We start from the raw sequence: 22748 nt of genomic DNA, 5'->3' as shown, positions 1-22748 counted from the left end.
CTCCGACGAACCATCAAACAGGCAAAATATAAATACAGGACTAAGATTGAATCGTACTACACCATGCTCTGTGCCCAAGAACACTAAGGTAACCCGCCTAAATGACTACCGACCCGTGGCACTCACATCTGTAGCCATGAAGTGCTTTGAAAGGCTGGTCATGGCTCACATCAAACCATCATCCCAGAAACCATAGTGCCCTCAAAGCTCATCAATAAGCTAAGGACGGCACCTCCCTCTGCAACTGGATCCTGGACTTCCTGACGGGCCGCCCTCCAGTTGGTAAGGGTAGGTAACAACACATCCGCCACGCTGATCCTCAACACAGGGGCCCCTCAGGGGTGCGTGCTCTGTCCCGTCCTGTACTCCCTGTTCACTCATGACTGCACGGCCAGGCATGACTCCAACACCATCATTAAATTTGCCGATGACACAACAGCCTGATCACCGACAACGACGAGACATCCTATAGGGAGGAGGTCAGAGACCTGGCCGTGTGGTGCCAGGACAACAACCTCTCCCTCAATGTGATCAAGACAAAGGAGATGATTGTGGACTACAGGAAAAAGAGGCCCGAGCACGCTCCCATTCTCATCGACGGGGCTACAGTGGAGCAGGTTAAGAGCTTCAAGTTCCTTGGTGTCCACATCACCAACAAACTAACATGGTCCAAGCACACCAAGACAGTCGTGAAGAGGGCATGACAAACCTATTCCCCCTCAGGAGACTGAAAAGATTTGGCATGGGTCCTCAGATCCTCAAAGGTTTCTACAGCTGCACCATCGAGAGTTGCATCACTGCTTGGTATGGCTACTGCTCGGCCTTCGACCGCAATGCACTACAGAGTGTTGTGCGAAGGCCCTAAAAATTGTCAAAGACTCCAGCCACCCTAGTCATAGACTCTTCTCTCTGCTACTGCACGCCAAGCAGTACCGATGTGCCAAGTCTAGGTTGAAGAGGCTTCTAAACAGCTTCCTTCTACCCCCAAGCCATAAGACTCCTGAAGATCTAATCGAATGGCTACCCCCCCCCCCCCCCTCACACTTTACACCGCTGCTACTCTCTGTTGCTTTCATCACTTTAATAACTCTACCTACATGTACATAGTACCTCAACTAACCGGTGCCCCCGCACATTGACTCTGTATCGGTACCCCCTTGTATATAGTCTCGCTATTGCTATTTTACTGCTGCTCTCTAATTACATGTTACTTTTATCTCTTACTCTTTTTCTTATTTTTTTTTACTAAATTGTTGGTTAAGCAATTAAGTAAGTAAGCATTTTCCTGTTGTATTCGGTGCATGTGACTAATACAATTTGATTTGATGTATGTATGAATGTAATTGTGGGAGGTGTTGGCTTTGGTGATGACCATTGAGATATACCTGCTGGAGCACGTGCTACTGGTGGGTGATGCTATGGTGACCAGTGAGCTGCTCTGAGTACCTGTCCTGGTAATCCATCTGGCCCCACGGCCTTGTATAAAGGTCGTGCTCACATCGGCTATGGAGAGCATGATCACACAGTCATCCGGAACAGCTGGTGCTCTGATGCATTCTTCAGTGTTGCTTGCCTCGAAGTGAGCATAAAAGGCAGTTAGCCTTTCTGGTAGGCAGTTCCCCTATGTCTCAATATGGGTAGACCATGTATCTGATGCTGTCTGGACATAAAGAGTATGGCATGTCATACTCTTTCTGGCTAGACAGCATCAGATACATAGGCTACATATAGTAAAACAGATGGAGTTAATATGCAGACCTAAGCTTGTCGCCTGCCTTTCCGCCTTTGGGACAACGACTCCCATTGTCAGGGCAGAGACATGAGCATCTCGTCATTTTATAGATACTGTGGTTTCAGGCTGCCACTTTTCTTTAAAAAAGGATTGCTACATGGTATGCCTATTTGGGAAGGCCTAGCTGATTACTGAGTTGAGGCGGACAGTGAAAAGCATCTATAATACAATTGGCATGCTGACTGCAGAAATGTCCACCAGAGCTGTTGCCAGAGAATGTAATGTATAAGCCACCTCCAACATGGTTTTAGAGAATTGGTAGTACGTCCAACCGGCCTCATAACCGCAGACCACGTGTAACCGTGCCAGCCCAGGACCTCCACATCCGGCTTTTTCACATGTGGGAGCGTCTGAGCAGGTGCTGAGGTGTATTTCTGTCTAATAAAACACTTTTGTGGAGAAAAACATTTCTTATTGGCTGGGCCTGGCTGCCCAGTGGGTGGGCCTGGCTCCTAAGTGGGTGGACCTATGCCCTTCCAGACCCACGCTGGCTGCGCTCTTGCCCAGTCATTTATAATCCATAGATTAGGGCCTAATTTATTTATTTAAATTAACTGATTTCCTTATTTGAACTAACTCAGTAAAATCTTTGAAATTGTTGCATGTTGCGTTTATAAACTCAGCAAAAAAAGAAATGTCCTCTCACTGTCAACTGCGTTTATTGTCAGCAAACTTAACATGTGTAAATATTTGTAGGAACATAACAAGATTCAACAACTGAGACATAAACTGAACAAGTTCCACAGACATGTGACTAACAGAAATGGAATAATGTGGCCCTGAACAAAGGGGGTCAAAATCAAAAGTAACAGTCAGTATCTGGTGTGGCTTCCGGCTGCATTAAGTGCTGCAGTGCATCTCCTCCTCATGGGCTGCACCAGATTTGCCAGTTCTTGCTGTGAGATGTTACCCCACTCTTCCACCAAGGCACCTGCAAGTTCCCAGACATTTCTGTGGGGAATGGCCCTAGCCCTCACCCTCCGATCCAACAGGTCCCAGGCGTGCTCAATGGGATTGAGATCCAGGCTCTTTGCTGGTCATGGCAGAACACATACAGTGCCTTGCGAAAGTATTCGGCCCCCTTGAACTTTGCGACCTTTTGCCACATTTCAGGCTTCAAACATAAAGATATAAAACTGTATTTTTTTGTGAAGAATCAACAACAAGTGGGACACAATCATGAAGTGGAACGACATTTATTGGATATTTCAAACTTTTTTAACAAATCAAAAACTGAAAAATTGGGCGTGCAAAATTATTCAGCCCCTTTAAGTTAATACTTTGTAGCGCCACCTTTTGCTGCGATTACAGCTGTAAGTCGCTTGGGGTATGTCTCTATCAGTTTTGCACATCGAGAGACTGACATTTTTTCCCATTCCTCATGCTAAACAGCTCGAGCTCAGTGAGGTTGGATGGAGAGCATTTGTGAACAGCAGTTTTCAGTTCTTTCCACAGATTCTCGATTGGATTCAGGTCTGGACTTTGACTTGGCCATTCTAACACCTGGATATGTTTATTTTTGAACCATTCCATTGTAGATTTTGCTTTATGTTTTGGATCACTGTCTTGTTGGAAGACAAATCTCCGTCCCAGTCTCAGGTCTTTTGCAGACTCCATCAGATTTTCTTCCAGAATGGTCCTGTATTTGGCTCCATCCATCTTCCCATCAATTTTAACCATCTTCCCTGTCCCTGCTGAAGAAAAGCAGGCCCAAACCATGATGCTGCCACCACCATGTTTGACAGTGGGGATGGTGTGTTCAGCTGTGTTGCTTTTACGCCAAACATAACGTTTTGCATTGTTGCCAAAAAGTTCAATTTTGGTTTCATCTGACCAGAGCACCTTCTTTCACATGTTTGGTGTGTCTCCCAGGTGGCTTGTGGCAAACTTTAAACGACACTTTTTATGGATATCTTTAAGAAATGGCTTTCTTCTTGCCACTCTTCCATAAAGGCCAGATTTGTGCAATATACGACTGATTGTTGTCCTATGGACAGAGTCTCCCACCTCAGCTGTAGATCTCTGCAGTTCATCCAGAGTGATCATGGGCCTCTTGGCTGCATCTCTGATCAGTCTTCTCCTTGTATGAGCTGAAAGTTTAGAGGGACGGCCAGGTCTTGGTAGATTTGCAGTGGTCTGATACTCCTTCCATTTCAATATTATCGCTTGCACAGTGCTCCTTGGGATGTTTAAAGCTTGGGAAATCTTTTTGTATCCAAATCCGGCTTTAAACTTCTTCACAACAGTATCTCGGACCTGCCTGGTGTCTTCCTTGTTTTTCATGATGCTCTCTGCGCTTTTAACGGACCTCTGAGACTATCACAGTGCAGGTGCATTTATACGGAGACTTGATTACACACAGGTGGATTGTATTTATCATCATTAGTCATTTAGGTCAACATTGGATCATTCAGAGATCCTCACTGAACTTCTGGAGAGAGTTTGCTGCACTGAAAGTAAAGGGGCTGAATAATTTTGCACGCCCAATTTTTCAGTTTTTGATTTGTTAAAAAAGTTTGAAATATCCAATAAATGTCGTTCCACTTCATGATTGTGTCCCACTTGTTGCTGATTCTTCACCAAAAAATACAGTTTTATATCTTTATGTTTGAAGCCTGAAATGTGGCAAAAGGTCGCAAAGTTCAAGGGGGCCGAATACTTTCGCAAGGCACTGTATATTCCTGTCTTGCGGGAAATCACGCACAGGACGAGCAGTATGGCTGGTGGCATTGTCATGCTGGAGGGTCATGTCAGGATGAGCCTTTAGGAAGGGTACCACATGAGGGAGTAGGACGTCTTCCCTGTAACGCACGGTGTTGAGATAGCCTGCAATGACAACAAGCTCAGTCTGATGATGCTGTGACACACCGCCCCAGACCATGACGGACCCTCCACCTCCAAATCGATCCCGCTCCAGAGTACAGGCCTCGTTCTAACGCTCATTCCTTCGACGATCAACGTCAATCTGACCATCACCCCTGGTGAGACAAAACCGCGACTCGTCAGTGAAGAGCACTTTTTGCCAGTCCTGTCTGGTCCAGCGACAGTGTGTTGGTGCCCATAGGTGACGTTGTTGCCAGTGATGTCTGGTGAGGTCCTGCCTTACAACAGGCCTACAAGCCCTCAGTCCAGCCTCTCTCAGCCTATTGCGGACAGTCTGAGCACTGATGGAGGGATTGTAGGCCTGCTGTCTATCCTGTCTCGTTGTAGCGCTGTCTTAGGCGTCTCACAGTATGGACATTGCAATGTATTGCCCTGCCTCCTTAGAGCATGCCTAAGGCACATTCACGCAAATGAGCAGGGACCCTGGGCATCTTTATTTTGGTGTTTTTCAGAGTCAGTAGAGTCTTTAGTGTCCTAAGTTTTCATAACTGTGACCTTAATTGCCTACCGTCTGTAAGCTGTTAGTGTCTTAACGACCGTTCCACAGGTGCATGTTCATTCATTGTTTATGGTTCATTGAACAAGCATGGGAAACAGTGTTTAAACCCTTTACAATGAAGATCTGTGAAGTTATTTGGATGTTTACAAATGATCTTTGAAAGACAGGGTCCCGAAAAAGGGATGTTTCTTTTTGTTCTGTATAGAGGTATACAATGTTCATGTGTTCCATTAAATATAAAACCACATCATAAAACAACTATACAAATAATGTATAAATAACTTTTAAAGATTCTGTTACAGACAGTCCAACATGTTGCTGTATTCCCCCCTGGCTGTGGAGTTGTATTACAGGCGTTAGGGTGTAGGGGTTACAAGTTGTTCAAATCAAATCAATGTTGCTGTAAAAGAGAATGTATTCTCAGTCAACTCACCTGGTAAAATAAGGAATAAATACATCCAATAATTTAAAAAAGCAAGGTATAGTTAAAAGGGTTTGGGTCCAACATAGTGCCCACTAACTGGAGTTGTAGAAACAGGGGTTAGGGTGTAGGGCAGGGTTCGGCGAGTAAAATAAATGTGGCAAGTTTTTTGTAGAAATATATACCTTTAATGTTTGGTCAAAAAACACTACAATCAACAGGAATTTAGCTAAAAAAGACTGTTTAATTTAGAAAATCTGTTCCCAATTTTTCCCACGAATAAAGGTCATGTCTCAAAGTAATCAAAGTATGAATGATCGGCTATGAAAAGCCAACTGACATTTACTCCTGTGATGTGCTGACCTGTTGCACCCTCGACAACCACTGTGATTACTATTATTTGACCCTGCTGGTCATCTATGAACATTTGAACATCTTGGCCATGTTCTGTTATAATCTCCACCCGGCACAGCCAGAAGAGGACTGGCCACCCCTCATAGCCTGGCTCCTCTCTAGGTTTCTTCCTAGGTTCTGGCCTTTCTGGGGAATTTTTCCTAGCCACCGTGCTTCTACACCTGCATTGCTTGCTGTTTGGGGTTTAAAGGCTGGGTTTCTGTACAGCACTTTGAGATATCAGCTGAAGTAAGAAGGGCTTTATAAATCAATTTGATTTGATGAAATTACGGTTGTTTTCAAATACAACATCTTTTGGGGTTTAGTTGTGGTCAATTTTCACAGTATAAATGATCATTTATTTCCGGCCCCCGATGATCCGCCTGTTAGGGTGTACAGGGTCCAACATGTAGCTGTAGCGCCCCCTGGCTGTGGAGTTGTAGTAGCAGCAGGAACTCTTCAGGCATGGCGTGCATGAAGTGACTTGGACCAACACTGTCATAGTAATGATGTGGCAAAGTATTTTTGGATAGATCCAGAGGGAAGGGCCAGAAGCCATACAGATGAACCTGACAAAGAGAGATCTAGACTTAGAAACAAACACACACAAACACACACACACTTAATCTCTTAAGGTAGTTGCATCCGACTGATTGTGGGTTGGCTGATGACTGTATAATCCGATGCGGGATGCATGCTGTCGTTGAGGCCGGTGCAGCCATGGTCATATGTCTTCTCTGTCACTTCGCCAGGCGACACTCAGTCCTTTTTTCCTGAGCCAACTGCACTCCTTGATGGCAGAGGCTGCACCAGGTGGAACGGTCCGCAGCACCAGGCGGAACGGTCCGCAGCACCAAGTGGAACGGTCCGCCGCACCAGGTGGAAAGGTCCAGAGGGAGGCAGGGTTTATCCCACACTTCTTTAGTGAAGTCTTCAAGTGGTCCTTTAGATGCTTTTTCTGACCACCTGCAGAACGACGGCCCAGTTGTACCTGTCATTCACGTACTGAAGCTCAAGGACTCATTCAGATTCAAGCTTTGTGCTAGCTGCTACTAGAGTCCCAGTGTTGCTCCAGAAATAACAGAAGCACGGTGTATATGATCTTCAAAACAACATCTGTTCATGGCCTTTATGGACCTCTCCTAAGCAGAGGTTTAGACACAGGTGGGCCTGGGTGGACACAGACCCACCCAGGCCCTGCCAAGCTCATCCAATCAAATTGAGCAAAAAAATAAAAATAATACAATATTATCACAAAAATACTCCTCAGTCAAAATTTCTGCAAGCCCACCCACAAATGAATTTCTGGCTACGCCCCTGCTCCAAAGCCTTGAGCAAAGTAGACTGTGAACACCTTTGGAAGGTTTTTCTGTAGTATGGCTACCCTGGGATATTGGTCAACATCCTGTGTCAGTTCAATGAGGCGGTGATGGTCAGGGTAACAATTGGCGGTCAGGAACCCTTTGGAGTAGGCACTGGTGTAAGGCAAGTGGCGTGTGCTTGAGCCGGTCCTATGTCTTCCTCCTTTGTGTCCCAACACTGCTGGCACAAGGACATGGAAACGTAGAGTGTGGTGACCCTATTTTTTTATTTTACCTTTATTTAACCAGGCAAGTCAGTTAAGAACAAATTCTTATTTTCAATGACAGCCTAGGAACAGTGGGTTAACTGCCTGTTCAGGGGCAGAACGACAGATTTGTACCTTGTCAGCTCGGGGGTTTGAACTTGCAACGCTCTAACCACTAGGCTACCCTGCCGCCCCAGACTTCAGATTGGACAGAAACATCTTCTGAGGCAACACACACACATACTAACACCTGTTCACAGATCTCCAGAGCGGTGCTGGCCAGCATCAGACCAGTAGAGAGCCGTGGGGCTCGTTGCCCTCGACGACGCCAGAACCTGCCCAGCTCAAACAGGTAGTCTGGGTGGAAGAACACCACTTTCTGTTGGGGGCGGGCCTTACGGAGGGCTTGGTACACCTGGGACAGAACAAAGACTGATTAATGACATAACTATCTACTTCCCCCCCCCCCCCCCCCCCCCCCCAGGATCAAAATGTTAGTTATCCATTTTGTCATTCTTAAAAAGTCTACCCGAGCCCAGACCTAGCCTAGGTAACTGATAAAAAAAATAACCGGTACATTGTATTGTGTCCTGTCGGGCCCATGCCGGGTCACAGTCTCATCTCATGATAGCAGCTCACCTTGAAGCAGGGACTGGTCCCAAAAGCAAAGGAGAAGGCTGGGAGAAGTAGATGGGCATGACCGTAGACTGACAGGGCTTCCGCCAGGGGTCCAGGGTTCAGCTGGAGGCCAGGGTACCTGAGTACAGGTGAGTTAGGAGATGGGGGAGGGGAGGAGTGAGGAGATGGGGGAGGGGAGGAGTGAGGGGAGGAGTGAGGAGATGGGGGAGGGGAGGAGTGAGGAGACGGGGGAGGGGAGGAGTGAGGAGACGGGGGAGGGGAGGAGTGAGGAGACGGGGGAGGGGAGGAGTGAGGAGACGGGGGAGGGGAGGAGTGAGGAGACGGGGGAGGGGAGGAGTGAGGAGACGGGGGAGGGGAGGAGTGAGGAGACGGGGGGGGGAGGAGTGAGGAGACGGGGGGGGAGTGAGGAGACGGGGGGGGAGTGAGGAGACGGGGCGGAGGAGTGAGGAGACGGGGGGGGGGAGTGAGGAGACGGGGGGGGGGGAGTGAGGAGACGGGGGGGGGGAGTGAGGAGACGGGGGAGGGGAGGAGTGAGGAGACGGGGGAGGGGAGGAGTGAGGAGACGGGGGAGGGGAGGAGTGAGGAGACGGGGGAGGGGAGGAGTGAGGAGGAGGGGAGGAGTGAGGAGACGGGGGAGGGGAGGAGTGAGGAGGAGGGGAGGAGTGAGGAGACAGGGGAGGGGCGGAGTGAGGAGACGGGGGGGGGGGGGGGAGTGAGGAGACGGGGGAGGGGGGGGGAGTGAGGAGACAGGTGAGGTGAGGCGTTAGGAGACAGGTGAGGGGAGGCGTTAGGAGACAGGTGAGAGGCAGGGTCGATGTTAGTGGCAGTTCGAATGTCTAGAATCGACTTGATGACAAAAATCTATTTGAGTTTGTGAAATCATGTTCAAGGCAGAGACAGGTAAGAATTCATCATATACATAGATTATGTACAGAATCAGTCAAAAGTTTGGACACACCTACTCACACCTACTCATTCAAGGGATTTTTTTAAGCAAAGAGAAATTAAAGTCCATCATTACTTTAAGATATGAAGGTCAGTAAGTACAGAACATTTCAAGAACTTTGAAAGTTGCTTCAAGTCCAGTCGCAAACACCATCAAGCGCTATGATGAAACTAACTCTCATGAGGACCGCCAAAGGAAAGGAAGACCCAGTTACCACTGCAGAGGATAAGTTCATTAGAGTTACCAGCCCAAATAAATGCTTCACAGAGTTCAAATAACAGCCACATCTCAACATCAACTGTTCAGAGGAGACTGTGTGAATCAGGCCTTCATGGTTGAATTGCTGCAAAGAAACCACTACTAAAGGACACCAATAATAAGAAGAGACTTGCTTGGGTCAAGAAACACAAGCAATGGACATTAGACCGGTGGAAATCTGTCCTTTGGTCTGATGAGTCCGAATTAGATTCTAAAACATTTTCTATATTAAATATTGATGCCTATAAGCTAGATAAAGAACGCATAAATATTTATCATAAATATTTCTCACACAAACTTCCCTTATTTACATATTATTTATCTTTGGTTTTAGGCCACCCTCTTTCAACAACATTTCTGAGTTTTCACAATTTCCCGGGAATCACCAAGTCTGACACAAGGGAAAGCAGCTCCTTCCCCTCAAAGGTACGCTAACTGCATCCTGTGTTGCTTGGCAACATCTCCTCGAAGTTGTAACAGCTCAGCCGTTTGCCATTAACCACCCGAGCCAAAGCCTGTTCAAACCGTTATCATACAGAAGGCGAGGTCAGTACAGGTGCATCAAAGCTGGGACCGAGAGACTGAAAAACAGCTTCTGTCTCAAGGACATCAGACTGTTAAATAGCTATCACTAGCCGGCCTCCACCCAGTACCCTGCCGTGAACTTAGTCACTGTCACTAGCCGGCTACCACCCGGTTCCTCAACCCTGCACCTTACAGGCTGCTGCTCTCAGTACATAGACATGGAATCACTGGTCACTTTAACAATGTTTACATACTGTTTTACTAATTGAATATGTATATACTGTATTTTACTGTATTTAAGTCAATGCCACTTCGACATTGCTCTTCCTAATATTTATATATTGCTTTTAAATTGTGTCTGTTGTGAATTGTTAGATACTACTGCACTGTTGGAGCTAGGAACACAATTTTGCACAAAATAAATAAATCTGATACTCCTTCCATTTCAATATTATCGCTTGCACAGTGCTCCTTGGGATGTTTAAAGCTTGGGAAATCTTTTTGTATCCAAATCCGGCTTTAAACTTCTTCACAACAGTATCTCGGACCTGCCTGGTGTGTTCCTTGTTCTTCATGATGCTCTCTGCGCTTTTAACGGACCTCTGAGACTATCACAGTGCAGGTGCATTTATACGGAGACTTGATTACACACAGGTGGATTGTATTTATCATCATTAGTCATTTAGGTCAACATTGGATCATTCAGAGATCCTCACTGAACTTCTGGAGAGAGTTTGCTGCACTGAAAGTAAAGGGGCTGAATAATTTTGCACGCCCAATTTTTCAGTTTTTGATTTGTTAAAAAAGTTTGAAATATCCAATAAATGTCGTTCCACTTCATGATTGTGTCCCACTTGTTGTTGATTCTTCACAAAGAAATACAGTTTTATATCTTTATGTTTGAAGCCTGAAATGTGGCAAAAGGTCGCAAAGTTCAAGGGGGCCGAATACTTTCGCAAGGCACTGTATTTGGCCTTCCTGTGACATCGGGTGCTTTAGGTGTCCTGGAGGGCATGCAGTCTGACCAGGTTATGCGTTGGGCAGACCCACCACCCTCTGGAGAGCTGTGCAGTTACGGGCGGTGCAGTTGCCGTATCAGGCGGTGACACAACCCAACAGGATGCTCTCAATGGTGCATCTCTAAAAGTTTGAAAGTCTTAGGGGCGAAGCCGAATTCCTTCAACCTCCTGACGTTGAAGAGGTGCTGTTGTCAGTGATGTGTACGCTGAGGAACTTGACCCACTTCTCCACTGCGGTTCCGTTGATGTGGATGGTGGCGTGCTCCCTGTGCTGTCTTCTGGCACCACTCCGCCAGGGCCCTCACCTCCTCCCTGTAGGCTGTCTCATCATTGCTGGTAATCGGGCCTATCACTGTTGTGTCGTCCGCAAACTTTATGATTGAGTTGGAGGCATGTGTGGCCAGCCAGTCATGGGTGAACAGGGAGTGCAGGAGGGGTGCTGAGCATGCACCTTTGTGGGGCCCCTGTGTTGAGGATCAGCATAGTGAAGGTGTTGTTTCCTATCTTCCCCACCTGAGGGTAGCTTGTCGGGAAATCCAAGACCCAGATGTAAAGGGCGTGTTCAGACCCAGGACCCCTAGCTTAATGATGAGATTGGAGGGTACTATGGTGTTGAAGGCTGAGCTATAGTCGATGAACAGCACTCTTACATACTGTAGGTATTCCTCTTGCCCAGATGGGATAGGGCAGTGTGCAGTGCGATGGCAATTGCATCGTCTGTGCATTGGTATACAAATTGAAGTGGTCTAGGGTGTCAGGTAAGGTGGAGTTGATATGATCCTTAACTAGCCTCTCAAAGCACTTCATGATGACAGAAGTCAGGGCTATGGGGCGATAGTCATTTACGTCAGTCACCTTTGCTTTTTGGGGTACAGGAACAATGGTGGACATCTTGAAGCAAGTGGGAACAGCAGACGGGGATAGGGAGAGATTGAATATGTCCAGAAACACTCCAGCCAGCTGGTCTGCGCATGCTCTGAGGATGCGGCTAGGGATGCAGTCTGGCTGGTTTTCCCTTTGTAATCCATTATTTTCTGGAGTCCCTGCCACATGCGTCTCGTGTCTGGGCCGTTGAATTGCGACTCCACTTTGTCTCTGTGCTGACGTTTGCCTGTTTGATTTCCTTACGGAGGGAATAACTGCACTGTTTGTATTCAACCGTATTCTCAGTCCCCTTGGTTAAGTGCGGTGGTTTGCGCTTTCAGTTTTGCCCGAATGCTGCCAACTATCCGTTTTTTGGTTTGGGTAGGTTTTAACCTCTTTGGGGTACCCCCCCTTCTTCTCAATTTCCGCCTAAAGACATACCCTAATCTAACTGCCTATAGCTCAGGCCCAGAGGCAAGGACATGCATATTCTTGGTATCATTTGAAAGGAAACACTCCAAATGTTGTGGAAATGTGAATTGAATGTAGGAGTATATAACACAATAGATCTGGTAGAAGAAAATACAAGGAAATACACGTTTTCTGTTTTTTATTGTTGCTGCATCATCTTTCAAATGACCAAGAACAGACAAACATACAGATAGGATGCTGGAGATGGTTTGAATGAAGAACATAAGATGGCAACAATAGCTGAGCAAAGTTTTGTACAGATAACTTCAAAAATGAGTGAGCTACATGACATTGAGCATGAAGTCACCCAGGTGTCCCACACAAATGTACCCAAATTTGGCCGAATTGGTACAGTGATACATTTTGAAGGAAAGAACTATATACAAAATACATAAATGCTATTCTAACACATGTGTATATATATATATATATATATATATATATATATATATATACACATAAAAAAAATTATAATAATAATAATAATACAAACAATTAACAAGGGTAATTATTTACATATTTTCTATTTACAATATTGTGAAGACCCTCAGTCCTCTAGACAATATTGTGCTGCTGGTGCCATGGCCCATAGCTCTTTCTGCTGTAAAGCAAAGGCTTACTGAACAGGTGGTGCTGGTGATGGGGAATTTCCTGTGACAAAGGGCACAACGACGTCTCCCTACTGGGCCCTTTTTGCCCTGAGGCACATTCATGCCTGCAGAGATGAATCTGGGCAGATGAACACCACTGGTTGGAGCAGAAGGGACAGAGGTAGAGGGGACAGAAGGTGCTACAGTGGACTTGCTGTAGCTAGCAAGCTCCTGGATGAGCAGCTCCCTGAAGGCTAGCGGTGAGATGGGGGGCTGTCCACAGCTTTTAGCCATTTCCTTCTGGAGGATGAAGGCATTCACCACAGCAATGTCAATGAAATGATAGAAAAATGTCTTGTACCATTTCATGGTCTTGTGGAGAACATTGTAGTATCCTATCAGCGCATATGACAGGTCCACACCCCCCATGCTCTTGTAGTCCTTCACAGCAGCTGGAATTACATTTTTTGTGGTCCATGCCCTGGCACCGTCCTTCACACGCCTGACGACGTATCTATCTATTTCCTCTATAATTTGGGTTAAATCTGTATACCTAGACTTTGTTTTAGCTTTTCCTGATTTATTCGCCATATTTTAAATATATAAACTTGTTGAAAATGCTATTGAATACGTACTGCTATGCGTAACACCCGTAGCTCCGTCAAGTAGGATTTGCAATGGTGAATGAACCTCTTTTACGCCAGAGTTTACGACAAAGGCTGGTCTTCAAACGTATAACCATTACAGCTCAGCTGATTGGCTATCTTCCCAGCAAGATTTCAAGACGATCAGTGGTCATTGGGCTAAAATACAGTCAATCAACGATAGACCGGTCCTACCATTGGTGCGCAATGATGTCATTGATTGGTGTCTTCAAATCGGTATATGTGTCCCGGGAAAAGAACCATCAAGTATGGTTGTGTTAGTAACAATTGCAATGAAACCAACCATGACTGAATAAACGTTTGTTTAGTGTGTTTAATTACCACGAACGCATCTTCCAAAGTTGAATGAGACGGAAATCATGACGCAAGTGGTTTACAAATGCTTCGTGTTAGGCTATAAAAATAGATTTTATCAAACAAAACAAACACTCACTGTGTAGTTAAGACACTTGGCTTTGCCACCAGAGGAAGATCTTCAATGGTAAGCGATTTATTTTATTGTTATTTCTGACTTTCATGACACTAATGCTTGGTTGGAAAATGCTAGTAATACTTGTGTGTGAGCGGCGTCATCCTCAGAAAATAGCAGTAACGGTAACGGCTTTTTGAAATCTGACACAGCGGCTGGATTAATAAGACGTTCATCTTTTAAATGATGTAAGATACATGTATTTACAAGAATGTTTAAAACAACGAATGGTGTATTTAAAATGTTAGCTCTCTGCAGTTTCACCGGATGTTGGCCTGGTGGGACGTGAGCGTCTCACCTACCCTAGAGAGGTTAATAGTCACAGTGGGGACAACATCTCCTATACACTTCCTGATGAACATGGTCACCGTGTCAGTGTATACATCAATGTTATTCTCGGAGGCAACCCGGAATATATCCCAGTCTGCGTGATCAAAACAATCTTGAAGCATGGATTCTGATTAATCAGACCAGTGTTGAATTGACCTTAGCACGGGTAATTCCTGTTTGATTTTCTGCCTATAGAAAGGGAGGAGCAGAATGGAGTTTTGATCTGATTTGCAGAAGGGGGGGGGGGGGGGGGGGGGGTGCATTGTAGCCATCCAGGAGAGAGTAACAATGGTCGAGAGTTTTTGAAGCACAAGGACAATGTGTTGATAGAACTTCCGTAGCATTTTCCTCAAATTTGCTTTGTTAAGGTCCAAAAGCTACAGTAAATGCGGCCTCAGGATATGTGGTTTCCAGTTTGCACAAAGTCCAGTGTAGTTCCTTGAGGGCCGTCGTGGTTTTGACTTAAGGCGGATTATACATGGCTCTGACTATAACCGAAGATAATTTTCTTGGGAGGTAATACGGTCGGCATTTGATTTTGAGGTATTCTAAGTCGGGTGAAGAAAATAACTTGAGTTCCTGTACCTTATCACAATCACACCATCAGTAGTTAATCATGAAACATAAACCTACACCTTTCTTCTTCCCGGATAGTTATTTATTCCAGTCTGAGCTATGTACTGAGAACCCAGCTGGCTGTATCGATGGGGACAGTATATCCGGAGAGATCCATGATTCCGTGAAACAGAGTATGTTACAGTAACTGATGTCTCTCTATAAGGAGATCCTCACCAATGAGCTTGTCTACTTTATTGTCCAGGGACAGAACATCAACGAGTAATATACTCGGAAGTGGTGGATGGTGTGCACGTCTCCTGAGTCGGACTAGATGTCCACTCCTTAATACCTCTTCTCCGCCGGCGGCGTCTTGGAGCAGCCTCTGGGATAAGTTCAATTGCTTTGGGTGGATACGAACAAAGGATCCAATTCAAGTTTTCCTCTATGATTTTGCCTGTGCTTAACTCCATTCCGTTTCTTTTTTATCCTAAAAAACTACATAGTCCTTAACGATTACAAGCATACCCATAACATGATGCAGCCACCACTATGTTTCAAAAAATGGAGAGTGGTACTCAGTAATGTCTTGTGTTGGATTTTCCCCAAACATAACACTTTGTATGTAGGACAAAAATCAAATTGTTTTGCCACATTTTTTGCAGTATTACTTTTGTGCCTTGTTGCAAACAGGATGCATGTTTTGGAATATTTTTATTCTATACAAGCTTCCTTCTTTTCACTCTGTCAATTAGGTTAGTATTGTGGAGTAACTACAATGTTGTTAATCCATCCACAGTTTTCTCCTATCACAGCCATTAAACTGTAACGTTTTTAAAGTCACCATTGGCCTCATGGTGAAATCCCTGAGCTGTGTCCTTCCTGTCCGGCAACTGAGTTAGGAAGGACGCCTGTATCTTTGTAGTGTAATTAAAAACTTCATCATGCTCAAAGAGATATTCAATGTCAGTTTAACAATTTTTAAAAAACGACTTTTTTACCAATGGGTTCTCTAATGCACATAGAGTGAGTCCATGCAACTTATTATGTGACTTAAGGACATTTTTACTCCTGAACTTATTTAGACTTGCCATAAAGAAGAGGTTGAATACCTATTGACATTTCAGCTTTTCATTTTTTATCAATTTGTAAAAATGTTGAAATACATCATTCTGCTTTGACATTATGGAGATGTTGTATAGGCCAGTGACAAACAAATTTAAATTTAATCCATTTTAAATTCAAGCTGTAACACAACTACATTTGGAAAAAGTAAACGTGTGAAACAAACCAATGCCTGGCTTGAAAACAAAAATCTAAACAAATAATCCATAGTATGTAACACTTGCATATATATTTACAACTAAAAAACAAATGCGACACATCACTTTATCTAGCTAGCAAGATAGCTAGTTACCTTAACTACTGTAACTCGCTATGTCCTACCTTTTCAACAGATCGGTTTTGAGTCCCTTAGCTAGCTAGCAAGCTCTCTCCAATTTGTCAACGCAATACAAGGTTTACTTTCAACACTCGTCTTGGCCCAGACTCTATCGTTTACCCTTTTTGCCTGTTGGCTCTCCAATGTTCCCTGTTTCTTTGGGTTAGATGGGGTCCGAGCTGCCTGGGACAGGTTGTGTGCTACCCGTCCTTGCTATATTGTCATCGACATCCCATTCATATCCATTTGAATCTCTCTGAGCTGGCACCGCCTCCAAAAACGTGTCATTCATTATGCGCAGCAGTAAATCTGGCATGAAAATCCAAACCGACAGGGAGGCGCAATATTGTTACTGTTGAATCACATTGGATGACAACTAGAGATTTTAAACAGAAACAAAAGACAAAATATTACATATTGCCGCTTTAATCATTTCTTTGTGGATTTTGATTAGTGCTTGGGGTTATTGTTTTGCTGGAAGATTCACTTTTTGCCTAGGCTGACAGCCTCCTGGCAGAGGCAACCAGGTCTTTGGCTAAAATGTCCTGATTCTTGGTAGAGTTATTGATGCCGTTGACCCTAACAAGAGCACCAGGACCAGTGGAAGCAAAATAGCCCCATAACATCAAAGATCCACCACTGTATTTTACTGTAGGTATGAGCTACTTTTCATCTGACCATACTGCAGCACTGACTGGTAACTGCATCAGCACTGTGATTGGAACCAGTGCTTCGGTCAGATGACATGAAAATAGAGCTCTTTGTCTGTATCTGATCATGTGTATTGATAGAGTATATACCCTTTATTGATCTGGGTCGGATTGGCTGTTATGAGGTCTGTCTTCACTCCCACGTCATAACTCTTGTTGATAGGAGCCAGGTTAAACCTGTCAGCAACAACAACAATAACAACAATAACAATCACACAACAGTACAAACAACTACGATCAGAAACAGCAATGTAAACGACAACATTCACACAACATGACATCAACATTCACACAACATTCACATTACATTATTCAACCATACACAACCTAACAACATTCACACTATTTTTTTATTTTACCGTTATTTTACCAGGTAAGTTGACTGAGAACACGTTCTCATTTACAGCAACGACCTGGGGAATAGTTACAGGGGAAAGGAGGGGGATGAATGAGCCAATTGTAAACTGGGGATTATTAGGTGACCGTGAATGGTTTGAGGGCCAGATTGGGAATTTTAACCAGGACACCGGGGTTAACACCCCTACTCTTACGATTAGTGCCACGGGATCTTTAATGACCTCAGAGAGTCATTACAAATAATAACTGAAAAGAGCGCCATGTACAAATTGCTGATGGACTCAGAAAGAGGTAGTGGTCTCGATAGGAAGAAATAACTTTCAAACAACATTATAAACAACAGTATTCACACAACGTTCACACAAGATTATAAACAACAACAGTCACACATCACATCAAAGTTGAACACTACACAACAGAACTACATTGCTATAGATTACTACCAATAATGGATTGATTGATAGATAATGTTGTTGCTGATACCTGATGACATAGTCAGAATTGTCGATTTCCGCTCCACATCTGCTGTTCTGCAGGATTCCTCCACTTCCCACCACGGCACAACGACTCAACGAACCTTTACTCCAGGGTACGGTCTATACACACACACACACACCATGCTGGTAAACCACGCTCGTGTGATTAATTTTTCTGAGAAATGTAAGACTTGCGCACACACACACCTGAGGCAGCATCTCCCATAGTGCTTGGTCCACCTTTCTCTTCCTCTTCCTCTCTACCTCGTAGGTCAGACTCTGGTTCTGATTGGTGTTCTGTCTGGTCACCATCAGCCTATCATACGCGTTACAGCAGGACCACAACTCTGTCCTGGGGTGGGGGGGTGGGGGGGGGGGGGGCATTATGTTTGTTTGAGATAAACGTAAGGCTGAGCAAGGTGTGTGTGTGTGTATGTGTGTCTCACCTGTGTAGTTCTCTGTGTGTGAGGTTGAGTCTCCAAGGACAGTCCATCAGATCTCTCACCTCCTGAGAGAACAATCCAATGTCTACTCTGACACACACACACACACACACACACACACACACACACACACACACACACACAGACACACACACACACACACACACACACACCAGCCAGGTCACTCCAGATCCAATGCAATGTTTGATGTTCGTCCACATCGCCACGATGTCAGGAGATGCCTTCAATACCGATCACTAGCTGCAATGTTGAGCTCAATTACCATCAAGTAGTCTTGCAGCAATGCGGATGACGGATGCTCATTTAAAAAAAATTGTTTTATTCCCTAACCCAAAACTTAGCCCTGAACTTAAGTTTAGGCATTCATTCAGATTGGTTAACTGTTAAAACACAACCTTTGGACAAACGTGGACAAATATAGAATACTGAAATCAGACCGTGTCAAACTATGAGATCTTGTTACACACAGACACAGGACTCATAGATGGAGAACTTGTTGGATCAGGATGGATTGTCTAGTTGATCTGATCAGAACTACATGCACTAGCATGAAGCATAGTAAGAGCAAGTCAGGCGAGGGAGAAACGACACCTCTCTCTCTCGCTCGATTAGCTGACATCATGGTGTGAGCTGACATCATGGTGGGATCCTAATAAAATTCTAAACTCTACCTACTGTTTCATAGTAGTCATCGTCACCAGTTTCTCTCTCAGTCTCCTGCACTGCAAACTCTTCTGGACAGAGTCCAGGAAATCATCTCTGCAACACACACATTTATCAAGACTCCAATGAACATTCAACCATTTTAGCACTGAAAACCGTCCCAGCACAGAGGGCTCATTTGTAATGGCTGGAATGGAATGAATGGAACCCAGTCAAACATGTAGTTTCCATATGTTTGATATGATCCATATTTTCCATTCCAGCCATTACAATGAGCCCATCCTCCTATAGCTCCTCCCACCAGCCTCCACTGATGAGTATGTTTTTTTGTCAAGAACGCATACTGGAAGAAAGTCCTCTGATGGCTGCTAAACCAAATAATGTTTCAGATATGAGTCAGATAACGGGTCACCTTACAGATCACCTGACTTGGAAGCCATCTTAGTTCAGGAAGTTGTATAAATCTGGGTAAAAAGTTCTGAATCTTGTAATTTTTTTATACTTTATCATTGTTAATGGTTACTTTGAAGAATTCTAAACAATTTGTTTGTTCATTTTGCTAACAGATTTGTGATCAACAGAGACATACACAATACACAAACTTTAAATAATTGATTTGAATCCACAAATCACATTACATTCCAGAATGTTTTAAACATTTTGAAGGTCGTTGTATGCATGGACACTTAAGGATACATAAAGCACCTTCTCCAAACAGCTAGGGTGCCCATAACAGCTGAAACAGAGAAGTATCTAGCCAATTGCTTTGCTTTAGTCTTTGGCAGGCCTGCAATCTGGAGGCCATATAACGTAAGCCTATGTACATGGCCGAGACTGCCAAATGTGACTTGATTCAGGAAACTAGGCGTATGTCGCATGTCACTACTTCACAGGAGAGCCATTTCAACGTAAATGTGTTTTTTGGCAGAAATGCATTCTGGAACATGTGAACTTGCATGTGCCTTAATAGCAAACTTGTATGCCATCTGTAAATATGAATACAATTGTTAAATTACGAACCTAGTTGGTTAAGCCACAGAAGAAGAAAAAACAGCCTTCCCACTAGCCATGATTGGTTGAGATAATGAGTGGGCTGGACATGCCGAGAGATGAGTTCAGATTGGTCTGCCATGTTGCACTCTTCTGTCTATTTGAGCTGGTCAGTATGTGTAGGTAATCCTGTCCGACGTGGCATTTAAAAATATATATATATCATGTGGTAGAACTGCATAAGTGTTGCTCCACTTTCTGGAGGACTGAGTTTTGAAATCAGTGGAATTAGAGTATGATAGCTAAGGAGATCGAGAAAACACCTGTCTCCGGATTACATCTTCAAACTAAGGGCAACCATGGCATCTGTGACAGAGATGGAGAAGCGTCCATCCATGTAAGATAGTTAGCTAGCTCCATTTCAGATATTACACCTTTCTAATTTTGTCTGAAAGTTGTTAAAGTATACTGTTAGCTAGCTAGCTAACGTTAGCTGGCTTACTGGCTCGCTAGCTAACGTTATGTGTATGATCTGTGTAGTAATATTATTCATATCTCAGAGCCAGTTGCTTTGATAGTTATAGCCTAATGTTAGCTAGCTAACATTGAACCTGGTTGGTTAGCTATCTGCAGGGTAGTAACGTCATGAGTTGGGATTATGGTTCATTGTTTAGCTAGCAAGCTACATGTCTTAAGAAAAGACTCCATGCAATTAATCATTTCAATAGAATGTTGATAGACATGGCTGGTAAATTTGCTCTGGTTATCTACTCCAATTTCAGAGAACTCTCGTCTGAGTGTGCCAGAGCACAGAATAACTGATGAATTTACCAACTCTCAACAACACAGAGCTGAGCTGTTCTCTCATTTGTGTCTGGAAGTAGCAAGCAAGCTAGCCAATGTTAGCCAGTTAGCTTGGGTGCTTGACTGCTGTTGTTAGGATCAACCCTTTAAGAGATGTGGGGCTAAAGCTTAAGAGTGTGTGAACGATGCAGAATGGGTGTAGACAAAGAAGAGTTCTCCAGTAGGTGTACCAAAACATTCAAAGGCCATTTTCGCAACTTTCAAATCAGAATGACTTTCCCATTGCTCCTCAACTGTAGTGTATGATATACCATTATTCTAGATATACAATTTTCTAGTCTACCTTTATCCAATGTAAAAAATACAATTTCAAATGTTGCTACATAACACCGAATCGATCCGGTCGGTCACAAATCAGTGCTCCTAGCTTGCGCATATATCAGAGCAATGGTGGCCCGTCCATTAGGGTGTTAGGGGCGGTGCCCCACTTGTGATTGGTCAAAAAAAGAAAAAAATGTAAATATGTAAAAATATATATATTTTCATCCTGAGTGTACAAACATTAAGAACAGCTTCCTAATATTTAGTTAGATTTCACAGGTGACATCAATAAGGGATCATAGACTGACCAGGTGAATCCAGGTGTAAGCTATGTCATGGAAAGAGCCGGTGTTGCTAATGTTTTGTACACTCAGTGTATATTATATAATTCAAGGATTATGATTAAAATGTCCATAAAAGTGTGGTTAATTTGTGTCCATTTTATGGTTTCAATACAAGCTGTTAATTTACCTACTGCTCTGCCATCAGCAGACCTGCCACCCAGTGCTTGGATTGATGGCACTAAAGAGCAAATCGCAATGAACTGGTAAATAAATAATCATGACAGTCCATTGGTAGCTTGGGCCCTGAGCCCGACATCCATATCTATCAACAGTCAAAGGACAGCGGGATACACTAGCTGGAACCTTCTCGGCCCCATGGCTCTGTGCCGAAATCGCAAGAATGTTATGTAAACACCAGCCCGAGAGGCTTGTATGAAACCCAAATAAAAAGGTAGTGGACTTTGTCAGCTGCTACAGAATCACACAGTGTTCACAGAACGCCATCAATACGGTACAACAGTGAATAATCAGTGTGTCTTCAGTTATTGTGTCTCCAGTCTGGCATTAATCATTATCAACAGATAAGGCAATAATCCATAACAGTCAGCTTCAAGCCTAGTGACCATGATCACGCACACTGAGAGTCACAAACAGAACACGGGAAATGATGTGTATTACAGAAAGTCAAAAAACGCTGAACATTGTGTTGATCACTCGAAACTAAATCACTCTTAAATGTCCCCATTACACACACGCACATACACAGTATTACAAACGTACCTTTGGTGTTGGTAGTAGTCTATGAGCGTAATAGACAGGAGAGTTCCAGAGCAGACCAGAATGAATAGAACCAGGTAACACATTGTTACAACAGGTCACAGACTGAATGACAGCACGACGACTACACTATCTGTCCATCAGGGAGGGAATAGAGGGAGGGAGGAGAGTCTGAGGGGAAAGGAGGAGAGGTGTGTGTTTGTGTGTCAAGTAAAATTTTATTTGTCTCATGCTCAGAGTGCAACAGGTACAACCTTACCGTGAAATGCCTACTAACACGCCTTTAAATCAGCAATGCAATTCAAGAAATAGTTAAGAATATATTTACTAAATAAACTAAAGTAAGTTAAAAAAAAATCTATCAAGAAGTAACACAAGAAAATTACATAACAATAACAAGGCTATATACAGGGGGTACCGGCACTGAGTCAATGTGCGGGGGTACAGATTAGTCAAGGTCATTTGTAAAGTGACTATGCATAGATAATAAACAGCGAATAGCAGCAGTGGGGTTGGGGGGGGGGGGGGGGGGTCCATTTGAATAACTGTTCAGCAGTTATGGCTTGGGGGTAGAA

The 22748-nt window shown here is 44.1% G+C and overlaps 1 protein-coding gene across 3 annotated transcripts; it reads right to left on the bottom strand.

Annotated features, from left to right (window-relative positions):
• Positions 1-5760: 5760 nt before the first annotated feature.
• On the bottom strand, positions 5761-22299 carry LOC139372643 (alpha-2,8-sialyltransferase 8F-like). Of its 3 annotated transcripts, XM_071112416.1 has the most exons (9): positions 22177-22297; positions 19010-19093; positions 18317-18403; positions 18078-18222; positions 17878-17990; positions 17128-17214; positions 8195-8312; positions 7806-7970; positions 5761-6557 (listed from the first exon to the last, which is right to left on the bottom strand). In XM_071112416.1, exons 1-9 carry the CDS (start codon positions 22257-22259, stop codon positions 6375-6377), a joined length of 1065 nt encoding a protein of 354 aa, XP_070968517.1. In that variant the 5' UTR covers positions 22260-22297; the 3' UTR covers positions 5761-6374. The 3 variants fall into 3 exon arrangements, with proteins under 3 accessions (XP_070968517.1, XP_070968519.1, XP_070968518.1); XM_071112418.1 differs by lacking the exon at positions 19010-19093 and having other exon boundaries at positions 22177-22284; XM_071112417.1 differs by lacking the exon at positions 19010-19093 and having other exon boundaries at positions 6244-6557; positions 18317-18398; positions 22177-22299.
• Between the last annotated feature and the right edge of the window lie 449 nt (positions 22300-22748).

Source organism: Oncorhynchus clarkii, chromosome 18 (assembly GCF_045791955.1).
Source record: "Oncorhynchus clarkii lewisi isolate Uvic-CL-2024 chromosome 18, UVic_Ocla_1.0, whole genome shotgun sequence".
In the NCBI taxonomy this organism is placed as follows: Eukaryota; Metazoa; Chordata; class Actinopteri; order Salmoniformes; family Salmonidae; genus Oncorhynchus; species Oncorhynchus clarkii.
This window is presented reverse-complemented; position numbering and strand designations above follow the sequence as displayed.